The following is a 21,041-nucleotide window of genomic DNA, read 5'->3' on the forward strand; positions in this document are numbered from 1 at the left end:
TCCACTTTCTCTATTCTTCTGTAATTAATTTTATCAGCGATTGGCACTTTTAATTATAAACTGGCTAAGTTTCTGGTTCCATTATTAGAACCAATAACGCATAATGAATTTACTGTGAGAAATTCTCAGGATTTTGTAAAAGAACTTTCCTCTTTAAATTTTGAGTTCCCAACTATAATGGCCAGTTTCGATGTTGAATCACTTTTTACTAATATTCCTCTGTTGGAAACCATTGATATCTGTGTAAGTCAATTATTTGCTGACACTAACTTAGTGTCTGGATTTTGTAGTAAAATATTCAGACGGCTGTTAGAAATAGCAGTTAAAGACTCCATGTTTATGTTTAATAATATTTATTATAAACAAATTGATGGAGTAGCAATGGGGTCTCCTTTAGGTCCTGCACTGGCTATTGCTTTTTTGAGTTTTCACGAAATAAATTGGCTTGATAATTGTCCTTCGGCCTTCAAACCAGTCTTGTACAGGAGCTATGTAGATGACACTTTTTTGTTGTTTAGGGACCAATGTCATATTGAGAAATTTAGAGAGTATCTTAATGCACAACATAGTAATATACGGTTTACTGCAGAGTGTGAAGTTGATAATTCATTGTCGTTTCTTGATGTAAAAGTGAATAACCTCAATGGGTTCAACACTAATGTTTTTAGGAAACCAACCTTTACTGGTTTAGGTTTAAATTTTAATTCCTTTGTTCCTGATATTTTTAAGAAAAATGCTATTAACACTCTACTGAATAGGGCCTTTGTTTTATGTTCTAATTGGAATAACTTTGATCAGGAAATTAATTTTCTTGTGAATTCTTTTTCAAATAATGGTTATACTGTGCATATGGTTTATACTTTTATAAGAAATTTCTTATATAAGAAGTTTCACCCATCGTGTAGGATTACTACAGTGGAAAGGGATCTTAAATATATTAAATTACCATTTTATGGCAGTATTAGCTTTTCTGTAAGGAGTCGTTTGAGGAGACTGTTGCAGCAGTGTTATCCTCAAGTAGACTTTAGATTTATTTTTGTCAACACAAATACCATAGGCTCTTATTTTAAATTTAAAGATAAAGTGCCTACCCCCTTGTGCTCAAATGTCGTATATATGTATAATTGTTCCAGCTGTAATGTTGGATATGTCGGGAGTTCCATTCGGAACTTTAAGATTAGGATACTTGAGAACCGGGGATTATCTTTTAGGACTGGATTACCATTGTCTAAACCAGCATTTTCGGAGATTAGAAACCATTGTTATGAGTTTGATCATTCTCTGCTGGAATCTGATTTTAAAATTCTGGACACTTGTATGAATGGCCAGTCAGATTTGAGAGTAATGGAATCCTTATATATAAAGGAGCTGCGGCCTCTGTTAAATAGCAACCTTTCAGCTGTTCAATTGTACACTGTATAGTGCACATTAGGCCCTGTAATTTGATTTATAGTTTATATGGTAGTTTAATTTTGTTTAGTTTACCATGTCTTTGCCCTTTCTTACTTACTTCAAGTCTTAACATTGTACATTAATATAATCTTTTGTTTAGGATATATAATACGTTTTTTGGTATTTAATTTTATTTAATATTTGAGTTTTTTATAAGATTTTGGTCAGTACTTTATAATTGTCGTTTATTCTGTTTGTATTGTACATACATTTTTTGTAGATTTGTAGTCATTATATAAATATTTGTTATAGTGTTTAGTATCTATATATTAGGAATCAAGTTTCACTTCTGATCACTTCACATAAGTTTAATAGAATGGTTTGTTTTAGTAGTTATAAATTTCATCTTGTAGTTTAATGGATTTTAAATTAGTTTTAATATATGAGGCAGTTAATAAGTTTTATTCGTATTGATCACTTTAAGTGCGCTTAAGTGTTTTGATTTTTAAGCATTTTCCTTTCTTTGATAGGCAATTATATTCAGTATGATTTCTTTGTTTACCAGCTATTTAATTGTGATTTCTGTTTTTTCTTTTAGATCTGATGATGAATACAAGAAGTATTCGAAACGTTATGTTTTTTAAAGTAAAGCTTCTGATACAAGATGTTCAGTATATCCCTGGTTTTCCTATTCATCTTAAAATTAAGATTCCTGAAGGGAACATCGATCATAAATATTATATATATATATATATATATATATATATATATATATATATATATATATATATGTATATATATATATATATATATATATATATATATATATATATATAAATATGTCGTACCTAGTAGCCAGAACGCACTTCTCAGCCTACTATGCAGGGCCCGATTTGCCTAATAAGCCAAGTTTTCCTGAATTAATATATTTTCTCTAATTTTTTTCTTATGAAATGATAAAGGTACCCATTTCATTATGTATGAGGTCAATTTTTTTTTTATTGGAGTTAAAATTAACGAAGATATATTACCGAACCTAACCAACCCTACCTAACCTAACCTAACCTATCTCTATAGGTTAGGTTAGATTAGGTAGCCGAAAAAGTTAGGTTAGGTTAGGTAGGTTAGGTAGTCGAAAAACAATTAATTCATGAAAACTTGACTTATTAGGCAAATCGGGCCTTGCATAGTAGGCTGAGAAGTGCGTTCTGGCTACTAGGTACGACATATATATATATATATATATATATATATATATATATATATATATATATATATATATATATATATAATATATATATATATATATATATATATATATATATATATATATGTCGTACCTAATAGCCAGAACGCACTTCTCTGCCTACTATGCAAGGCCAGATTTGCCTAATAAGCCAAGTTTTCATGAATTAATTATTTTTCGACTACCAAACCTACCTAACCAAACCTAACCTAGCTTTTTCGGCTACCTAACCTAACCTAACCTAAAAAGATAGGTTAGGTTAGGTTAGGTAGGGTTGGTTAGGTTTGGTCATATATCTACGTTAATTTTAACTCCAATAAAAAAATATTGACCTCATACATAATGAAATGGGTAGCTTTATCATCTCATAAGTAAAAAAATTGAGAAAATATAATAATTCAGGAAAACTTGGCTTATTAGGCAAATCGGGCCTTGCATAGTAGGCCGAGAAGTGCGTTCTGGCTACTAGGTACGACATATATATATATATATATATATATATATATATATATATATATATATATATATATATACAGAAAATCTGTCAGTCTGGTGTTGACAAAGGCTTTAACAAGCTGAAACGTTCACCTCATTTCATATTTCTCTGTGGATTTTCCGCATAAAATGATCAGTGTTTTGTGATCGTCAATTGCATATATATACACGATCCTGCTTTCACTGAATGTTCAAATCAGTGGGATGTTCTTGCAGCCCCAGCAACCATTATAGAGCCAACAAAACAACACAAACAGTCCAGCTGGGACCACCCTCTAGTGGAAAAAGTAGCTGATGCCATGCTAAGCGTCGCAACATCAGACAAGGAGAAAGCCCGCCTCAGAGCAGTGCGTGCCCCCCATGCAGGAGACTTCCTCCTGGCAGTACCCATGTCTGCAATGGGCACGCGCCTAGATCCAGAATCCCTTCGTGTAGCAGTGGCCCTCCGCCTTGGTGCCCCAATTCACACTGAATACAAGTGTATTTGCAACAGGGTGGAAGCAGACCAATACGGACTGCATGGGTTGCATTGCGGAAGCACAAAGGGCTGGCATGCAAGACACAACGAGGTCAATGACATCATCAAGAGAAGCCTCGTCTCAGCTGGGTGCCCAGCGGAGAGAGAACCTCGCATCCTAGGGGTCCAAAACCCGGATTTCCCAGCACTTCGCCCTGATGGCATCACCATATACTCATGGAAGGAGGGTAGACAGTTGGTGTGGGACTACACATGTGTATCCACCCTGGCTAACACCTATGTACACTTCGGAGCTGATCAAGCAGGTGGGGCGGCCAACCACAGGGAAACAGCAAAATCACTCAAGTACAGGCGACTGGAAGGTCAATACCTCTTTGTTCCCATAGCGTCTGAGACGCATGGCCCCTGGGGCAAGAGTGCCTTGGGATTTCTCAAGGAATTGGGGTCCAAGCTCATTGACGTCACCAGAGACCCAAGGGCTTCCAGTTTTTTATTTCAGCGTCTCAGTGTGGCGATCCAGAGGGGAAATGCTTGCTGCGTCCTCGGTTCCTGTCCAGAAGCGGAGGAGCTTCAAGAGATCTATAACCTTTAGGCATTTGTCTTGTATGTTTTGTAACCTTTAAATACACAATAAAGGAAAAAAAAAAAGGGAAGGGGGTGGTAGGAGAAAAGCACACAGAAACTGTATTGGAGGGGACCCACATTCCCTCCAATGCGTTATGTGTGGTTTCCTCCGAGGCTATGGGTCCCCTTTCTTCCAGCCAGAGGTGGTACTCCCTTCCCTATATTCATATATATATATATATATATATATATATATATATATATATATATATATATATATATATATATATATATATATATATATATATCGAGCCGACCGGCTCCCTATAACCTAGGGAGCCGGTTGGCTGAGCGGACAGGATGCTGGACTTGTGATCCTGTGGTCCTGGGTTCGATCCCAGGCGCCGGCGAGGAACAATGGGCAGAGTTTCTTTCACCCTATGCCCCTGTTTCCTAGCAGTAAAATAGGTACTTGGGTGTTAGTCAGCTGTCACGGGCTGCTTCATAGGGGTGGAGGACCGGGCCGCGGGGACACTAAAGCCCCGAAATCATCCCAAGATAACCTCAAGATATATATATATATATATAATATATATATATATATATATATATATATATATATATATATATATATATATATATATATATATATATATATATATATATATATATATATATATATGTCGTACCTAGTAGCCAGAACTCACTTCTCAACCTACTATACAAGGCCCGATTTGCCTAATAAGCCAAGTTTTCATGAAATAATAGTTTTTCGACTACCTAACCTACCTAACCTAACCTAACCTAACTTTTTCGGCTACCTAACCTAACCTAACCTAAAAAGATAGGTTAGGTTAGGTTAGGTAGGGTTGGTTAGGTTCGGTCATATATCTACGTTAATTTTAACTCCAATAAAAAAAAATTGACCTCATACTTAATGAAATGGGTAGCTTTATCATTTCATAAGAAAAAAATTAGAGAAAATATATTAATTCAGGAAAACTTGGCTTATTAGGCAAATCGGGCCTAATAAGTTCTCGCTACTAGGTACGACATATATATATATATATATATATATATATATATATATATATATATATATATATATATATATATATATATATATATATATATATATATATATACATATATATATATATATATATATATATATATATATATATATATATATATATATATATATATATATATATATGTATATATATATATATATATTTATATATAAGTGATGTGGTGGAGGCTGACTCCATACACAGCTTCAAGTGTAGATATGATAGAGCCCAATAGGCTCAGGAACCTGTACACCTGTTGATTGACGGTTGAGAGGCAGGACCAAAGAGCCAGAGCTCAACCCCCGCAAGCACAATTAGGTGAGTGCACACACACACACACACACACACACATATATATATATATATATATATATATATATATATATATATATATATATATATATATATATATATATATATATATATATATATATATATATATATATATATATATATATGTCGTACCTAGTAGCCAGAATGCACTTCTCTGCCTAATATGCAAGGCCCGATTTGCCTAATAAGCCAAGTTTTCATGAATTAATTATTTTTCGACTACCTAACCTACCTAACCTAACCTAACCTAACTTTTTCGGCTACCTAACCTAACCTAACCTATAAAGATAGGTTAGGTTAGGTTAGGTAGGGTTGGTTAGGTTCGGTCATATAACTACGTTAATTTTAACTCCAATAAAAAAAATTTGACCTCATGCATAATGAAATGGGGAGCTTTATCATTTCATAAGAAAAAAATTAGAGAAAATATATTAATTCATGAAAACTTGGTTTATTAGGCAAATCGAGCCTTGCATAGTAGGCTGAGAAGTGCGTTCTGGCTACTAGGTACGACATATATATATATATATATATATATATATATATATATATATGTCGTACCTAGTAGCCAGAACTCACTTCTCAGCCTACTATTCAAGGCCCAATTTGCCTAATAAGCCAAGTTTTCCTGAATTAATATATTTACTATAATTTTTTTCTTATGAAATGATAAAGCTACCCTTTTCACTACGTTAGAGGTCAATTTTTTTTTATTGGAGTTAAAATTAACGTAGATATATGACCGAACCTAACCAACCCTACCTAACCTAACCTAACCTATATATATAGGTAAGGTTAGGTTAGGTAGCCAAAAAAAGCTAGGTTAGGTTAGGTTAGGTAGGTTAGGTAGACGAAAAAACATTAATTCATGAAAACTTGGCTTATTAGGCAAATCGGGCCTTGCATAGTAGGCTGAGAAGTGAGTTCTGGCTACTAGGTACGACATATATATATATATATATATGCGAACCAGCCTGAATGGTCCCCAGGACAATATGCAACTGAAAACTCACACCCCAGAAGTGACTCGAACCCATACTCCCAGGAGCAACGCAACTGGTATGTACAAGACGCCTTAATCCACTTGACCATCACGACCGGACATAATGAGGTGATAGCCGAGGCTATTTGAACCACCCCACCGCCGGCACTCGGATAGTAATCTTGGGCATAGCATTTTACCAAATCACCTCATTCTTTGGGGCACACGTGAGGAACACAAATGCGAACAAGCCTGAATGGTCCCCAGGACAATATGCAACTGAAAACTCACACCCCAGAAGTGACTCGAACCCATACTCCCAGGAGCAACGCAACTGGTATGTACAAGACGCCTTAATCCACTTGACCATCACGACCGGACATAATGAGGTGATAGCCGAGGCTATTTGAACCACCCCACCGCCGGCACTCGGATAGTAATCTTGGGCATAGCATTTTACCAAATCACCTCATTCTTTGGGGCACACGTGAGGAACACAAATGCGAACAAGCCTGAATGGTCCCCAGGACAATATGCAACTGAAAACTCACACCCCAGAAGTGACTCGAACCCATACTCCCAGGAGCAACGCAACTGGTATGTACAAGACGCCTTAATCCACTTTACCATCACGACCGGACATAATGAGGTGATAGCCGAGGCTATTTGAACCACCCCACCGCCGGCACTCGGATAGTAATCTTGGGCATAGCATTTTACCAAATCACCTCATTCTTTGGGGCACACGTGAGGAACACAAATGCGAACAAATTATGTCCGGTCGTGATGGTCAAGTGGATTAAGGCGTCTTGTACATACCAGTTGCGTTGCTCCTGGGAGTATGGGTTCGAGTCACTTCTGGGGTGTGAGTTTTCAGTTGCATATTGTCCTGGGGACCATTCAGGCTTGTTCGCATTTGTGTTCCTCACGTGTGCCCCAAAGAATGAGGTGATTTGGTAAAATGCTATGCCCAAGATTACTATCCGAGTGCCGGCGGTGGGGTGGTTCAAATAGCCTCGGCTATCACCTCATTATGTCCGGTCGTGATGGTCAAGTGGATTAAGGCGTCTTGTACATACCAGTTGCGTTGCTCCTGGGAGTATGGGTTCGAGTCACTTCTGGGGTGTGAGTTTTCAGTTGCATATTGTCCTGGGGACCATTCAGGCTTGTTCGCATTTGTGTTCCTCACGTGTGCCCCAAAGAATGAGGTGATTTGGTAAAATGCTATGCCCAAGATTACTATCCGAGTGCCGGCGGTGGGGTGGTTCAAATAGCCTCGGCTATCACCTCATTATGTCCGGTCGTGATGGTCAAGTGGATTAAGGCGTCTTGTACATACCAGTTGCGTTGCTCCTGGGAGTATGGGTTCGAGTCACTTCTGGGGTGTGAGTTTTCAGTTGCATATTGTCCTGGGGACCATTCAGGCTTGTTCGCATTTGTGTTCCTCACGTGTGCCCCAAAGAATGAGGTGATTTGGTAAAATGCTATGCCCAAGATTACTATCCGAGTGCCGGCGGTGGGGTGGTTCAAATAGCCTCGGCTATCACCTCATTATGTCCGGTCGTGATGGTCAAGTGGATTAAGGCGTCTTGTACATACCAGTTGCGTTGCTCCTGGGAGTATGGGTTCGAGTCACTTCTGGGGTGTGAGTTTTCAGTTGCATATTGTCCTGGGGACCATTCAGGCTTGTTCGCATTTGTGTTCCTCACGTGTGCCCCAAAGAATGAGGTGATTTGGTAAAATGCTATGCCCAAGATTACTATCCGAGTGCCGGCGGTGGGGTGGTTCAAATAGCCTCGGCTATCACCTCATTATGTCCGGTCGTGATGGTCAAGTGGATTAAGGCGTCTTGTACTTACCAGTTGCGTTGCTCCTGGGAGTATGGGTTCGAGTCACTTCTGGGGTGTGAGTTTTCAGTTGCATATTGTCCTGGGGACCATTCAGGCTTGTTCGCATTTGTGTTCCTCACGTGTGCCCCAAAGAATGAGGTGATTTGGTAAAATGCTATGCCCAAGATTACTATCCGAGTGCCGGCGGTGGGGTGGTTCAAATAGCCTCGGCTATCACCTCATTATGTCCGGTCGTGATGGTCAAGTGGATTAAGGCGTCTTGTACATACCAGTTGCGTTGCTCCTGGGAGTATGGGTTCGAGTCACTTCTGGGGTGTGAGTTTTCAGTTGCATATTGTCCTGGGGACCATTCAGGCTTGTTCGCATTTGTGTTCCTCACGTGTGCCCCAAAGAATGAGGTGATTTGGTAAAATGCTATGCCCAAGATTACTATCCGAGTGCCGGCGGTGGGGTGGTTCAAATAGCCTCGGCTATCACCTCATTATGTCCGGTCGTGATGGTCAAGTGGATTAAGGCGTCTTGTACATACCAGTTGCGTTGCTCCTGGGAGTATGGGTTCGAGTCACTTCTGGGGTGTGAGTTTTCAGTTGCATATTGTCCTGGGGACCATTCAGGCTTGTTCGCATTTGTGTTCCTCACGTGTGCCCCAAAGAATGAGGTGATTTGGTAAAATGCTATGCCCAAGATTACTATCCGAGTGCCGGCGGTGGGGTGGTTCAAATAGCCTCGGCTATCACCTCATTATGTCCGGTCGTGATGGTCAAGTGGATTAAGGCGTCTTGTACATACCAGTTGCGTTGCTCCTGGGAGTATGGGTTCGAGTCACTTCTGGGGTGTGAGTTTTCAGTTGCATATTGTCCTGGGGACCATTCAGGCTTGTTCGCATTTGTGTTCCTCACGTGTGCCCCAAAGAATGAGGTGATTTGGTAAAATGCTATGCCCAAGATTACTATCCGAGTGCCGGCGGTGGGGTGGTTCAAATAGCCTCGGCTATCACCTCATTATGTCCGGTCGTGATGGTCAAGTGGATTAAGGCGTCTTGTACATACCAGTTGCGTTGCTCCTGGGAGTATGGGTTCGAGTCACTTCTGGGGTGTGAGTTTTCAGTTGCATATTGTCCTGGGGACCATTCAGGCTTGTTCGCATTTGTGTTCCTCACGTGTGCCCCAAAGAATGAGGTGATTTGGTAAAATGCTATGCCCAAGATTACTATCCGAGTGCCGGCGGTGGGGTGGTTCAAATAGCCTCGGCTATCACCTCATTATGTCCGGTCGTGATGGTCAAGTGGATTAAGGCGTCTTGTACATACCAGTTGCGTTGCTCCTGGGAGTATGGGTTCGAGTCACTTCTGGGGTGTGAGTTTTCAGTTGCATATTGTCCTGGGGACCATTCAGGCTTGTTCGCATTTGTGTTCCTCACGTGTGCCCCAAAGAATGAGGTGATTTGGTAAAATGCTATGCCCAAGATTACTATCCGAGTGCCGGCGGTGGGGTGGTTCAAACAGCCTCGGCTATCACCTCATTATGTCCGGTCGTGATGGTCAAGTGGATTAAGGCGTCTTGTACTTACCAGTTGCGTTGCTCCTGGGAGTATGGGTTCGAGTCACTTCTGGGGTGTGAGTTTTCAGTTGCATATTGTCCTGGGGACCATTCAGGCTTGTTCGCATTTGTGTTCCTCACGTGTGCCCCAAAGAATGAGGTGATTTGGTAAAATGCTATGCCCAAGATTACTATCCGAGTGCCGGCGGTGGGGTGGTTCAAATAGCCTCGGCTATCACCTCATTATGTCCGGTCGTGATGGTCAAGTGGATTAAGGCGTCTTGTACATACCAGTTGCGTTGCTCCTGGGAGTATGGGTTCGAGTCACTTCTGGGGTGTGAGTTTTCAGTTGCATATTGTCCTGGGGACCATTCAGGCTTGTTCGCATTTGTGTTCCTCACGTGTGCCCCAAAGAATGAGGTGATTTGGTAAAATGCTATGCCCAAGATTACTATCCGAGTGCCGGCGGTGGGGTGGTTCAAATAGCCTCGGCTATCACCTCATTATGTCCGGTCGTGATGGTCAAGTGGATTAAGGCGTCTTGTACATACCAGTTGCGTTGCTCCTGGGAGTATGGGTTCGAGTCACTTCTGGGGTGTGAGTTTTCAGTTATATATATATATATATATATATATATATATATATATATATATATATATATATATATATATATATATATATATATATATATATATATATATATATATATAAATATATATATATATATGTGTGTGTGTGTGTGTACTCACCTAATTGTGCTTGCGGGGGTTGAGCTCTGGCTCTTTGGTCCTGCCTCTCAACCGTCAATCAACAGGTGTACAGGTTCCTGAGCCTATTGGGCTCTATCATATCTACACTTGAAGCTGTGTATGGAGTCAGCCTCCACAACATCACTTCCTAATGCATTACATTTGTCAACCACTCTGACACTAAAAAAGTTCTTTCTAATATCTCTGTGGCTCATTTGGGCACTCAGTTTTCACCTGTGTCCACTAGTGCGTGTTCCCCTTGTGTTAAATAGACTGTCTTTATCTACCCTGTCGATTCCCTTGAGAATCTTGAATGTGGTGATCATGTCCCCCCTAACTCTTCTGTCTTCCAACGAAGTGAGATTTAATTCCTGTAGTCTCTCCTCATATCTCATATCTCTCAGCTCGGGTACTAGTCTGGTGGCAAACCTTTGAACCTTTTCCAGTTTAGTCTTATGATTGACTAGATATGGACTCCATGCTGGAGCCGCATACTCCAGAATTGGTCTGACATATGTGGTATGTAATGTTCTGAAAGATTCCTTACACAAGTTTCTAAAGGCCGTTCGTATGTTAGCCAACCTGGCATATGCCGCTGATGTTATCCTCTTGATTTGAGCTTCAGGGGACAGGTCTGGCGTGATATCAACCCCCCAGGTCTTTCTCTCTCTCTGACTCCTGAAGTATTTCATCTCCGAAATGATACCTTGTATCTGGTCTCCTGCTTCCTACCCCTATCTTCATTATATTACATTTGCTTGGATTAAATTCTAACGACCATTTGTTCGACCATTCCTGCAGTTTGTCCAGGTCTTCGTGAAGCCTCAAGCTGTCCTCCTCTGTCTTAATCCTTCTCATAATTTGTGCGTCGTCAGCAAACATTGAGAGGAATGAGTCTATACCCTCTGGGAGATCATTTATGTATTTCAGAAACAGGATAGGTCCGAGTACAGAGCCCTGTGGGACTTCACTGGTGACTTCACGCCAATCTGAGGACTCACCCCTCGCTGTAACTCTCTGCTGCCTATTGCTTAGGTACTCCTTTATCCACTGGAGCGCCCTACTCCTGCCTGTTTCTCCAGCTTATGCATCAGCCTTTTATGGGGTACTGTGTCAAAGGCTTTCCGACATTCCAAAAAAATGCAGTCTGCCGATCCTTCTCTTTATTGCTTAATCTTTGTCACCTGATCGTAGAATTCTTTTAAGCCTGAAAGGCAAGATTTACCCTCCCTGAACCCATGTTGATGGGTTGTCACGAAGTCTCATCTCTCTAGATGTGTTACTAGGTTTTTTCTCACAATCTTCTCCATCACCTTGCATGGCATACAAGTTAAGCACACTGGCCTGTAGTTCAGTGCCTCTTGTCTGTCACCCTTTTTAAATATTGGTACTACATTAGCAGTCTTCCATATTTCTGGTAGGTCTCCCGTTTCCAGTGACCTACTATACACTATGGAGAGTGGCAAACAAAGTGAGTAGTGTAAAGTACGCCTAGAACCGTCTGCAGCACCTGAGCAGGTGAGCTCATTAAGCCCCCCTGCTCAGGTGAGCACAGGTACAAAGTCCCAATAGGGTCTGTGGGTATTCCCCGAGTATTTTGGCACGTGCTGGCGCATTGTGGAGGTCTGCTGCGCGGGTCCCTTTGGTGGAGAGATATGTTGGTGGTTGGAGGGAGACTATGTGGTTGGTATGCGGTTATGTAGGGGAGAGTAAAGGAAGAGGAGAAGAGGAGAGGAATGATGAAGAGGAGAAGAAAAGTAGATGAATATGTATGGGTAAGCACCGTAGAGTTAATCCTGTGTGTAGATAGATACGAGTATGTGGGTTATGGCACGGATATGTTGGGAGGGATATATTGAGGTTCTCCCCTACATGGCCCTGATATGTTGTGGAGGGAGGGGGGAACCTGCGTGAGAGGGGAGCAGGGAGGGGGGAGCCCTGCCTAAGAGGGGAGCATGGACGGGGAAGCCCTGGGAGAAAGAGTGGAAAGTGAGGGAGCAGGTGGGTTTGTGTGACAGTAAATGTAAACAAAGGAAGGTTAAACTTTTCTCAGCCAACGCATCTGTGTTGATGGGTGATCAATGACTGCTATTAGTCCCCCATACACGGGGCAGGAAGTGTTGAGGGGGGAGCGTGAGAGTCGTGGGTCTTAAGATGGTAGGGGAACAGGTGGAGTCATTATTTTAACTTTTTCTAACAAAAGAAGCATTTAACGTTTTCTCACAAAATGCATCTGTGTTGATGGTGACCAATGACTGGTATTAGTTTTCCCTACAGGGGCAGGAAGTGTTTTCATCGAGCTGTAATCTTTGAAAGTTTTTCACTGATTGCTTTGAAATTTTAACACAAACTTCCATTCAAATACATTGTTTTTATATACTTACTATATTCTCCCCCTCCCCACTCACCAGTCAACACCTCACTGGGTCCAGATAAAACAATGCCGCCCGATATCGAAGCAATGATATACATCTCCTAGAACATCTCCTAACAACAACATCTCCTAGAAAGAGATGTTGTTGTCTTGCCTATATACTGGTTTTTTTGGAGCTTACAGTCCCCAAGAGGGCATTTGAAGGCATAGACGACGTTAGTCTCTTTTAAAGCGTTCTGTTTTGTGTCTGGAGAGTTTCTCATGAGTAGGCTGGCCGTTTTTCTGGTTTTATAGTAAATCGTCAGTTGTATCCTCTGATTTTTGTCTGTAGGGATAACGTTTCTATTAACAATATCTTTCAGGACACTTTCCTCCGTTTTATGAGCTGTGGAAAAGAAACTACTATTAAACTAAAAGAAAGGACTATTTTACAGGAACTTCTTTTCCACAGCTCATAAAACTAAGGAAAGTGTCCTGAAAGATATTGTTAATAGAAACGTTATCCCTACAGACAAAAATCAGAGGATACAACTGACGATTTACTATAAAACCAGAAAAACGGCCAGCCTACTCATGAGAAACTCTCCAGACACAAAACAGAACGCTTTATAAGAGACTAACGTCGTCTATGCCTTCAAATGCCCTCTTGGGGACTGTAAGCTCCAAAAAACCCAGTATATAGGCAAGACAACAACATCTCTTTCTAGGCGTTTAACGATGCATAAGCAACAGGGCTCCATTAAGGAACATATAATCTCTTCCCACAACCAAACCATCGCCAGAGAAATCCTAGTAAACAACACAGAAATCATCGATAGATACAGCGATAGCAGGCGGCTTGACGTTTGCGAGGCACTACACATCAAGAAGTCAACACCAGCAATCAACAGCCAATTAATGCACAACTATATTCTACCCACCTCAAGACTCCGCTCCAATATAGAAGCATCAAGAAATATGGACCAATAAGCTTTCTACAAACACTTCTATTCAATACCCATTGTTTCGTGTTCTGTCTTGTGTTGATGAAATTAATACTCTATTAATACCACCTCTTGTTCTGTCTTGTGTTGATGAAATTAATACCTATTAATGCCACCTCACCCCATCCACCTCACTCAAATGTAGATATAAAATCGGAGATGCGTAAGTTCTATTCAGTTGTGTATTTGTAAACTAAAGTCTTTGAAAATGTAATAAGTTTTACGAAACGCACTCGTGTCGCGTCAGACTAGAAAGAAAAATGAATTTTGGAGAATTGATTTTTGATTTACCTCCAACAGTGAAAAGAAATGTACGAAAGATTGAGAAAATTCGTGTTAGAATTATTAATCTTACTTTTTCGGTCATATTTAATAATATATATATATATATATATATATATATATATATATATATATATATATATATATATATATATATATATATATATATATGTATATATATATATATATATATATATATATATATATATATATATATATATATATATATATATATATATATATATATATATATATATATATATATATATATATATTTAAGTGTGTAGACAGACACAAGTATGTAACCGGTCAGTGTAGAGATTTACCATATAAATGATCCAGTTGTCGATTCTATATAATCGGTCAGACTGGATTAGTGCGATGGAGTACCAGCATGAATAATTATAATCATTATGTTGCAGGGATACCCTGGTAGTGGGTACCCTGGTACCCTGCAGTGGGTACCCTGAGGTCTGTGTAGTTAGTTACATTTACCTGATGATATAATTTTCATTGATTATGTGAATGCCATTTCTATATGTTCATTTGCATGTTTTATGTACTGTGTTGTGTGGTGAGTCAGTAGATGTGATTGCTGACTGATTGCCTAATGATGTCATTAGCATGTGGGGTATGCTGACGGCATCATTATGTTGCAGGTTTGTGCAGTGTTGTTATCAGTTTATACGATATTGCTGCCCTGGGAGCTGTGTTGATGGTTTAAGGGACCTCTCGGATTATTCAGGAGAAATTCACAGTACTTAATGAGAGCAGGCAGTTGATTGGTTAATTGCCTTGCTGAGGTAAGTGTGTGTTCACAGTAGTCCTTTGCAACGGTTGCAAGATAAGGGGGGCAGTAATATTGGTATACTCTTGTTGTTGCACAACAGTGTGTCATTATTGTGTGGGCACAGTAATTAACGAGTTGCAGTAGCCGCAACTGTATGTGGGCAGTGCATTTGTGCTGTTGCATGCCATTGTAGTGTGACCTATGTAACACTGGGGTTACTTTGTTTCTTTAAGTTGTGTTGAGGACTTAAGGATTCAGTGAGTTAATAATTGGGGAATTAACTGGATAAGGGTTGCACACTTATTGTTGAGTGAGTGAGGGCTGTTATGACAGAAAACAGCGTTGAGCTTGAGAGAGATACGTCTCGGGAGCAATTAATTGTCCGTGTGACAACTAATTGACCACTCTAGCTAATTATATAATTAGCCTTCTCATCATGAATTCACGTAGTGGGAGAGGATCTGTCAGTATTTGTGTTAACGGTATTTGCTCGGGACTAATTACCTTTCGGGGGTATAGCAATTAGTGGCTCATGTTAATTAGGGGAGTAATTAACGTCTGGAGGGCTCAGATGACTCGGTAAAGCGAGGTCATGGAGCTAGCATAAATCGTTGTATTAATCATATCCTGTCTGAGGACAGTGGATTAATTGCACTCATGTTAAATTAGGGGTAATTAACTCCTTTCCCGTGAATTCACAGTGTTTGATGAGACCTGCTTAGGCAGTGCGGAGTGAGACGTATTTATGGATGATTAATTATCGGTCCTGGTGACAGTTAATTAATTGCTCGGAGTTAATTAGGGTAATTAACACTCACTAGTAATTTTTTGACACAGACTGTTGAGAAGCTACCAAGTTAGGGTAGGCTTAGTTAACGTAACTCAATTGGGATGTAATTAGTGGTCCGTTTGACCTTAATTAAGAATTACTCACTGAATACTTGCAACGAGTCAAGTGTGATGTAATATAAGTTTGAGTTATTGTTAACAAGAGAGACAAGTGTTAATGATTAACGTAGAGTATCATCATCTTGTTGTCTATGAGAGACAATTGTTTGTGATTACCGTAGTACTTTGTTGCTGACTGCTGCGATCAGTCAATTAACGTAATTAATCACATAATCAATGTATTGATTAAGGCAATTTCTTTTGGTTGTCGTCTGGTGACGAGAATAGAGTAATCTAGGGATTTGTGGAGCTGTGTCCCAGAATCCCGCCTTGCCTGTCTTTGTTTACTGTTTACAGTGCAACTTCTTGTAGGGAGTTGCAAAGAGTGTTCACACTGGGTTGTGATAGGGGGAGTCACTGTTGGACTACCCGCCTAGTAACGTGGGTCTCTCCTGGGGGGCGGGAGGACCCTTAAGCTTGTGATTAGAGTAAGCTGTCAGGGAAACCGTGACACTATTGATTGCATGCTTGCGTCTTCAGTGGGCATCATTGTTCAGTTAGTCCACTTGTCAGCCCGAAGTGTCAGCAGGATGGAGCCTGCTGTCATTTCTCGAGGGGCTGTTGAATAGCTGTGTTGCAATTGCCACTGGATGGACAATAACGTAACCATTCGCTGTGGAGTAACTTAGTCTGTGATATTTTTCTTTGATTTGCAATATTGCGTCATCAGTGGGCACACCTGTGTTCAGGTTAGTTCAGTATGCAGCCGCACAGCAAGGGTTGCTATTTAGCTGTTTGTTATCGTGCCACTGAATGGACATTAACGTAACGTAAACTCGGTAATGTAGTAGTTAGTCTCTTGTTATTAATAAATTGTTATGTTATAGAAAACGGTCTTTGATGTCAACCCTTCAACCATATTATTCCACACATGTTTCTGCATATTACGATTAAATGTTGATGTGATCTTGATATGACGGCTGTTCTTGGGAATTCGAATTACAATTCATAGCGCCACATCAAATATAAATATTTGATTGTGAGAACCCGTCGGTTACCCTTTATTAGTTTTAACGTCCTGTTTAACTAGGAGGAGCCAGCGGCCTATTGTGGACAGGTTTTCACCCCTAGTGGTGGAGGCCTGGCGGTTTGCTCCCGCTTTTCCTTTTTCTATTGGACTCATGCTTAACTGCCGTGAGCAGCCTTTAAACTTGTAGTCCACCTCCTAAGGGAGGTAGGCGTAGAAAAAAATCTCACAGGAGTGATAAATGGTTGGGAAGAAGAGGGGACGGGGGAGTGGGGAATGGTTGGGAGGTCGAGAGGACGGAGGAGTGAGGAATGCTTGAGGGGGATGAGGGACGGGGGAGGACTGGGAGACACGGGAAGGTTGCTGTGGCTCACCAATGCATGGCCGGGTATAGCTAGTATATAAATAAAAATGTATATGATCGTTTGTTTAAAATCGCTAATCTCTGAAAGTTCTTCACCGATTGCTTTGAAATTTTCACACAACGTTCCATTCACATCTGAGCAGGTTTTTATATACAGACTATATGGGGGGTAGGTTTACATGTGTTCAACATTTGGCTGCTGGAAAGGGTTCTCCGTCGGCTTCGGGCTGTTTTTGATAAGGACTTCTTCTCGTATGAACTTCTTTTTTATATTCACTGAGCATAGTTGATTTGTAATATAATTTTATTAGAGGTGTTGTGGTTTCTGTTCTAGGTTCAGGATTGTACCATCGGTCCAGGTGTCTTCTTACAGCAGCGTTCATTTCCGTGTTGCTATATCCATTGTTCACCAATGTTCATTGTACCTGAGTTAATCTTTCAAACTCTCTACTCACGTTGCTCCATTCGGAGCAGTGGGCATGCACTCGACGAATATAAGCATTGAGAACACTGGCTTTGTATCTTTGGGGCACTCACTTTTACCGTTTAGGCATAATCTTATGTTGGTAGGCTTAGTATATACGCTGGTGCTTAAAGAGGTTCCTGTTTTTGTTATTAGTACCTCCAAGAATGGCAGACTGTTTTTTCACTATTTTCATGTGTAAATCGGAGTACTGACTCTCTCTCCAGATGGCTTTTTAGATCAATTAGTTCGTTTAAGTCTTTTACTATGACGAAAATGTCATCTACATAACGGCAGTATACAATTGGTTTTTGTCTGCTACTGAAGACTGTCTTCGATGGTTCCCATATGAAAATTAGCAAATAACACTCCTAAGGCCGGCCACACACGTGCAGTTTTAACTGACAGTTATGACTGTTCAGTTATAACTGTCACAGTTCAAACTGACGTCAGTTAAAAATGAAATGCACACACACACACACAGTTCAATCCCTCAGTTTTACCATGGATTCCGAGGAGTACGATCTTGCCGCTCTTGGTGTATTCTTTGTAATGCTACAAGCAAATAAAAAAAGAAAACTAAGAAGCGTAAGCAGTAACTTTTAACTTGCCACAGGCAAGGTTCACATCGATAGAGTTCAATGAATTCAACAATCACTTGGTTTTGTTTACGTGCCATCTCAAACTGCACCGCTACCACCTGTAGAAATGAGAAGTTGAGAACTGTACAGTTACGAATCCCCCACACACGCTCAGTTCTCACACTCCTTTCAGTTAAAAATATGGAACACTGCATTTGTCGCAGTTTAACTGTACAGTTCTGTTGAACTGACGAAATGAGCAACTGAGATACCCATACACGTGCAGTTTTAACTGAACAGTTATAACTGTCAGTTAAAACTGCACGTATGTGGCCGGCCTAAGGGGAAGCCCATTGCTACTCCGTCTATTTGTAGATGCATGTCCCTTGCTGACTGATGAAAGGAGTTTCCTTTGTCCATAAAGGGACAAGTATATCAGCATCACAAGTGTTGATCATTCTATTGCCTTGATTGGGAAGATAGATTAGGATTTTTTATTGATCTTAACTAAAAAAATATATATTACTAAACAGTCCATCTGGTTTATCCATTCGTACCTGTTATTCATTCACAGAGAGTTGCCAGTGAATAGTAGAAGTCGACTGTGTTCCCCCCCCCCCCCTGTAGTATCCTTAACTCGCTCATTTTACTCTCCCGTGACTGGTATCCTTCGTCGCCGGTCACTTTAAAGTACTTATGTTCAGCAAAGACGAAGGTGGTGCCAGCATTAAGTAGTTTTAAGTAACTTTAAGTTTTAGTCATAATTAGCAACAACTCGTTTGGTGGTGGTATCTGTGGTGATACACCTACGATACGTTATAACTACGTTATAAACACATAATTACTTTCCATCCACTTCAAGACCCAGAGTCAAACGCAGACACAGCAGCTGTTGACCCTACTAATACCCATTGATTAATTTATTCATTGATACCCATTGATCCATTTAGTCATTGGTATATTCTTAATACCCCCTTGTTATGGCATTCATCCACCACTTTACTCAAAAAGTATATAATCCAATGTTAAACACGGTAAAATTGTCTTTGAAAATGTAAAGTGTACCTTGCATACCGCATCTCCATAGCGCCAGACTATAATAAAGTATAAAAAGTAACTTTGGAGAGTTAATTTTTCAACTTCCCTAGACAGTGAAGAAAAACGTAAGAAATATTGAGAAGATTCGTGTGAGAATCATTAATCTTACCCTTTCAGTTTTACATATATAAAGTATGTCGTACGTAGTTGCCAGAACGCTACTTGGGATAATAGGCAAGACCCGATTTCCCTACAAGGCAGTGATTTTCGTTATTTAAAAACCATATTTCTAAGGTTTTTTAATTGCTATTATTACATTATGTTAAGAACATAATGTAATAATAGCAATTAAAAGCGTGATGTTGTTTTTACAGACTTAGTTATGTTAGGTTAGGTTAGAATAGGATAGGATAGGATTGGTTAGGTTTGGAGAGGTTAGGTTAGCTTTGATAGGTTAGGCTAGGATTGATAGGTTAGGTTAGGTTTGATAGGTTAGGTTTGATAGGTTAGGTTTGATCGGTTAGGTTAGGATAGATTAGGTTAGGTTAGGTTTGATAGGTTAGGTTAGGTTACGTATGATAGGTTAGGTTAGGTTAAGATAGGTTTGGTCATATTTATACGTTAGTTTTAACTCCTATTAAAAAAAATCCTATATATATTACAGTTATCCATTATAATATAATGGATAGCTTTATCCTTTATATAAAAACAATATTTATATTTATAATAAGATTTTTTTTTAGAAAAATATATAATTTTAGGAGAACTCGTCCTATTAGGCCAATCGGGCCTTCATATGACTATATTGCTCTCCATACGAGATTGTGTAGCAGTAGTGGAACATTAGGCAAGGAATCCTGGCTGCTGCTTGGCCCTCTTGGCCCCCCTTCACCTGGAGCTTGGCCCTCCTGGCCGCACTTCCCTGGAGCTTTGCCTTCCTGGCCCCACTACCCTGAAGCTTGACCTTCATGGCCCCTTCTCTGGAGCTTGGCCCACCTGGCCCCCTTCCCTGGATCTTTGTGTGGTGCGAGTGGTTCTGCTACAGATCCGTTAAAACAACCTGGCCCTGCTGCTTCAAGGTTAAGCCCTTGCTCTCCTCTCTCTACGATGAAGCTTTTTCTCCAGACTACTCTTACATCTCTCCCCACTTCCCGCTCACACTTTACCTATAAAAGTCGATTGATTAACTGACTACTGACCTTCCCTAGAATGGAACCCCACATCAACTGCCTAACTCCGGGGTACCTTTTACTGCGAGGTGATCAAAAGCATTAGGTAAAAAGTAAACTTTTCTGTCCCCCGCGGGATTCGAACCCAGGAATGCCGATTGTGAGTCGAGAACGAACCCAACTGTTTTGCAGATATGATCAATATCCTTAGTTAATACAAAAATTAAAGTCAACATTTTGTGTTAGAGGTCTCCACATACCTTATAACAGTCAGCCAGAAGGATAACATTATCAACAGGTCCCGCAGCCATCCTCCTCCGTGGCTCCCAGTGTACTGAATGACCAACTCAGCACCGATGTGTGGCCTCCACACTGCCAAATG

The 21,041-nt window shown here is 40.3% G+C and overlaps 1 protein-coding gene across 1 annotated transcript in view; it reads right to left on the minus strand.

Moving 5' to 3' along the window:
• The window catches only part of LOC138352581 (nicotinamide phosphoribosyltransferase-like), a 151,361-nt gene extending 130,380 nt beyond the window's left edge, over positions 1 to 20,981 (minus strand). Inside the window, exon 1 of the mRNA XM_069305071.1 lies at positions 20,920 to 20,981. Within this exon, the coding sequence (XP_069161172.1) occupies positions 20,920 to 20,970 (51 nt within the window). The 5' untranslated portion in view covers positions 20,971 to 20,981. The remainder of the gene's footprint in view (positions 1 to 20,919) is intronic.
• Positions 20,982 to 21,041: the final 60 nt, after the last annotated feature.

This window comes from Procambarus clarkii, chromosome 54, assembly GCF_040958095.1.
Source record: "Procambarus clarkii isolate CNS0578487 chromosome 54, FALCON_Pclarkii_2.0, whole genome shotgun sequence".
In the NCBI taxonomy this organism is placed as follows: Eukaryota; Metazoa; Arthropoda; class Malacostraca; order Decapoda; family Cambaridae; genus Procambarus; species Procambarus clarkii.